At 51.0% G+C, this 3,908-nt stretch overlaps 1 protein-coding gene across 22 annotated transcripts; it reads right to left on the bottom strand.

The window, feature by feature from the left end:
- Positions 1-2,407: 2,407 nt before the first annotated feature.
- On the bottom strand, positions 2,408-3,676 carry LOC104616321 (polyubiquitin-B). 22 transcript variants are annotated; one of them, XM_010295517.1, is made up of 2 exons: positions 2,896-3,676; positions 2,408-2,804 (listed from the first exon to the last, which is right to left on the bottom strand). In XM_010295517.1, the coding sequence occupies exons 1-2, from the start codon at positions 3,630-3,632 to the stop codon at positions 2,729-2,731; spliced, it is 813 nt and encodes a 270-aa protein (XP_010293819.1). In that variant the 5' UTR covers positions 3,633-3,676; the 3' UTR covers positions 2,408-2,728. The 22 variants fall into 22 exon arrangements, with proteins under 22 accessions (XP_010293819.1, XP_010293807.1, XP_010293812.1 ...); XM_010295505.1 differs by having other exon boundaries at positions 2,408-2,801; positions 2,901-3,676; XM_010295510.1 differs by having other exon boundaries at positions 2,408-2,725; positions 2,954-3,676.
- Positions 3,677-3,908: the final 232 nt, after the last annotated feature.

Here is a 3,908-nt window from a genome sequence, read left to right as displayed (position 1 = left end):
TTGTAGCCTGCAGTAAGCAGGTGTTTCGTGTGTGAAGGGGCTGGCAGGCAACCGTTGGCCAGTGACCTGGGGCTCAACACCGGGCTCTTCCTGGGGAGAAAAGATCCATCACCTCCTTCTAACCTGCCCGTTTTTCCAAGGAATTGGGTCTTTTGTCTATCTTGTGCATCTGAAGTGGCCCTGAATAGAAGCCCAGTAGAGACTCATCCCTAAAAGTGTCTAGAAGTCAGCGGAAAATGTAAAATTAAGGAAGAGTCCAGTTTGTGATAGTCTATTTTAAAGCAATTACACGTATCATCCCACTGTCCAAACTGTAAGTTGATCCAAGCTAAAGGGTCTACAAACTGGAGTGCATCTACCTGCAAAACGCTGCCTCTGTGACGTGACATGTGGGTGCTGTGGGGAGACGCAAGCCCACGCTCTCATCCAGGCAGAGGCCAGGACAGCAGAGGACCCAACTCAGCAAAGCAACCTGTAGAGATGAGCACTGACCCGGCGCAGGAGGCCATGGCGCAGGCTTCTCCTCCAGCAAGCCCCCTGCTTCGCCTGGTTGCAGCACACACGCTCGGATCACACTCCAGGTCGTTACACGTTTGTACAGCATTATAGTTTTTTAAGTATGGCATTGTAGAGTGGGGGTTTTTTTGCACTGAGGAATTTCAGATAAAATAATTTTTTAAAGCACAGCACTGCAGTCACTCGTGTAGGCTTTTGACATTCATTGAGTGTCTCTGTGTCCTCCTGCAGCTCTTCCCTCCGGGTGATCAGGTCACCTTCAAGTCAGAACTGCTTGCAGTTATTTTTTCCAGGTTTTTTTTTTTTATCACCAGATTTCCAAGGAAAAGCTTCCCAGGCATGTACAGAAAAGAGCTATGAAAACATGACCAGGCTGCAGCTTCTTCCTTTTTACATAAAAGCAGCTCCCTTCATTCCAGAAAAACCCACCCCTGACCTGGATCAGATACCCACGTTTAAGGAGCTCCATTACAGCATACCCAAAACTGCTAAAGAGCTGCTGGATTTTTAATTGCTGCATCAATTCAGACAACTCAAGAGGCCAGAAAAACAATACAATCGCAAGCTTTACTGTTTGAATTTGTTGAGGGTTCAGTTACATTCGTTGAGAAGATAAACTGAGCATGGGTCCTCTGCACACTGTGAGGGCACCGCGCCAGCACCACCAGCAGAGCTCCCACCCAGCCCAGCAGCACCAACCACCCATGGAGCCAGGCCCTTGGGCAGAGAGGGGGCAGGAGCTCAGCAGTGGTACAACACCAGCTCTTCCCTGGCATGGGCTTTAGCTTGGAGGCCTTCAAAAGCTTTCTCAGCCCAGCCCTCGGTTATCCATACTTGTTCCTTGCAGGCCAAAACAGGCACAGACAGCATCTTCGCCAAGAAAAATTAAGTCTGCATCACTCTAGTCAAACCCTGCTACCCCGCCCTTCCATGCTGGATGGTGTAACATCACTTCAGGTCCCACCAAGGTCAGTGATCAGCTGAAACCTCTATTCCAACTCCCACCACAACTGCTTCCAAAGGCAAGTCACATCACCACCTTTCTGAGGGACATTTTTGGTTTTTTACTCTTCAGTCTCCCCCTCTTCACATTTCCCAGCCCCCAGAGCCGTGTGGTTAACTACTGACGAGCTCCTACCTTCAGCAACCTCCACTTCACCACAGAATACTTCAGGGGAGACTTCCCTTTGGCCAGTGTTTTTACAACACATGGAAACTGCTCCGTGCCATGTTTTAGTTCGTTAATACTGTAGCATTTCCATTTAGTGCAAAGCCAGAATGAAAGAACATTCCAGAAGATTTTAAGCTAGCATCCAAAATTACAAAGTTTGCTTTATATGCTTAAGCCTTTCAAAAAATGAAGTCTACCCCGTAACTGGGCAAGAGACTCGCACTAGCCAGGAGGCTTTTCAAGCCCCGGGTCCAAGGTCTGCAGGGTCAGCAGTGACATCCCACCTCTGCCCACTGCGCAGCCACAGAACAGTCAGAGCGGGCTGCCAGCCTTCGACTAAACTGCAGGATCACGCTTCCGCTGGCTGTGACTCCATTAATGCAGAACACCAGGGCAGGCCCCAGCAATGGCTGGGCACAGCAGCATTATCAAAGCTTCACAGCTCAACTACAATTGCAGTTTCACATTACATATGCATGCTTACACAACGGTAACAGCTGCATAACAACTGCAGACTGCCATTAAACTTCAGCCAGTTTATGAGAACACTTATATAACCTCCAGAAAACAGCTGAAGGATTAGTTACACCTGTCAGGCATATGTAAGCTTTGCGTAAGGCCATTTTGCAATACCTTTGTATGTGGAAGCTATGTAATTATAGTTTTAGACAGCTAGATCTGGTTAACAGCATAGTTTTTCACAGAACTTGAGACATGAACTTTTGTGGATGCAACAGCTTTATTGGAATGAACAAGTGCAGAGAAACTTTTACTTGGAAGCAAGCAACAACGAGCCAGTTCAGTTACCACCCCTCAGGCGCAGCACAAGGTGCAGAGTGGATTCCTTCTGGATGTTGTAGTCGGACAGGGTGCGACCGTCTTCCAGCTGCTTGCCAGCAAAGATCAGCCTCTGCTGATCGGGGGGAATGCCTTCCTTGTCCTGGATCTTGGCCTTGACATTTTCAATGGTGTCACTGGGCTCAACCTCCAGGGTGATGGTCTTGCCAGTCAAGGTCTTCACAAAGATCTGCATGCCACCTCTCAGGCGCAGCACCAAGTGCAGAGTGGATTCCTTCTGGATGTTGTAATCAGACAGGGTGCGACCATCTTCCAGCTGCTTGCCAGCAAAGATCAGCCTCTGCTGATCTGGAGGAATGCCTTCCTTGTCCTGGATCTTGGCCTTGACATTCTCAATGGTGTCACTGGGCTCAACCTCCAGGGTGATGGTCTTGCCAGTCAGGGTCTTCACAAAGATCTGCATGCCACCTCTCAGGCGCAGCACAAGGTGCAGAGTGGACTCCTTCTGGATGTTGTAGTCTGACAGGGTGCGACCATCTTCCAGCTGCTTGCCTGCGAAGATCAGCCTCTGCTGATCCGGAGGAATGCCTTCCTTGTCCTGGATCTTGGCCTTGACGTTCTCAATGGTGTCACTGGGTTCAACCTCAAGGGTGATGGTCTTGCCAGTCAGGGTCTTCACAAAGATCTGCATGCCACCTCTCAGGCGCAGCACAAGGTGCAGAGTGGATTCCTTCTGGATGTTGTAATCAGACAGGGTGCGACCATCTTCCAGCTGCTTGCCAGCAAAGATCAGCCTCTGCTGATCGGGGGGAATGCCTTCCTTGTCCTGGATCTTGGCCTTGACATTTTCAATGGTGTCACTGGGCTCAACCTCCAGGGTGATGGTCTTGCCAGTCAAGGTCTTCACAAAGATCTGCATGCCACCTCTCAGGCGCAGCACCAAGTGCAGAGTGGATTCCTTCTGGATGTTGTAATCAGACAGGGTGCGACCATCTTCCAGCTGCTTGCCAGCAAAGATCAGCCTCTGCTGATCTGGAGGAATGCCTTCCTTGTCCTGGATCTTGGCCTTGACATTCTCAATGGTGTCACTGGGCTCAACCTCCAGGGTGATGGTCTTGCCAGTCAGGGTCTTCACGAAGATCTGCATTTTTCTCTGGACGAAGGAAGATCACAGCACTTCAGTTACTTTTCCCATTCCTTCCCCAAGGAAGCCGCAGCAAGGCCAAGCAGCAGGAGCCCGGCCCCCCAAGAGCAGCACACCCGTGGGGCTGCGCTGCCTGGGAGCGGACTGTCCCCGCTCCACGCCCCGTGACGCCACAGCGGAGGAACCGCCCTCACCCCGAGAGGCGGTGCCATGCGCCCCGTTCCCCTTCCCGCCCAAGGCGCGCGCTCGCCACCATCTTGAGAGGCCGCTGCGCCTGCG

Source organism: Phaethon lepturus, unplaced genomic scaffold (genome assembly GCF_000687285.1).
Source record: "Phaethon lepturus isolate BGI_N335 unplaced genomic scaffold, ASM68728v1 scaffold51319, whole genome shotgun sequence".
Lineage (NCBI taxonomy): Eukaryota > Metazoa > Chordata > Aves > Phaethontiformes > Phaethontidae > Phaethon > Phaethon lepturus.
Note: the sequence above shows the minus strand (reverse complement) of the source record. Positions and strands in the feature narration are given on the sequence as shown.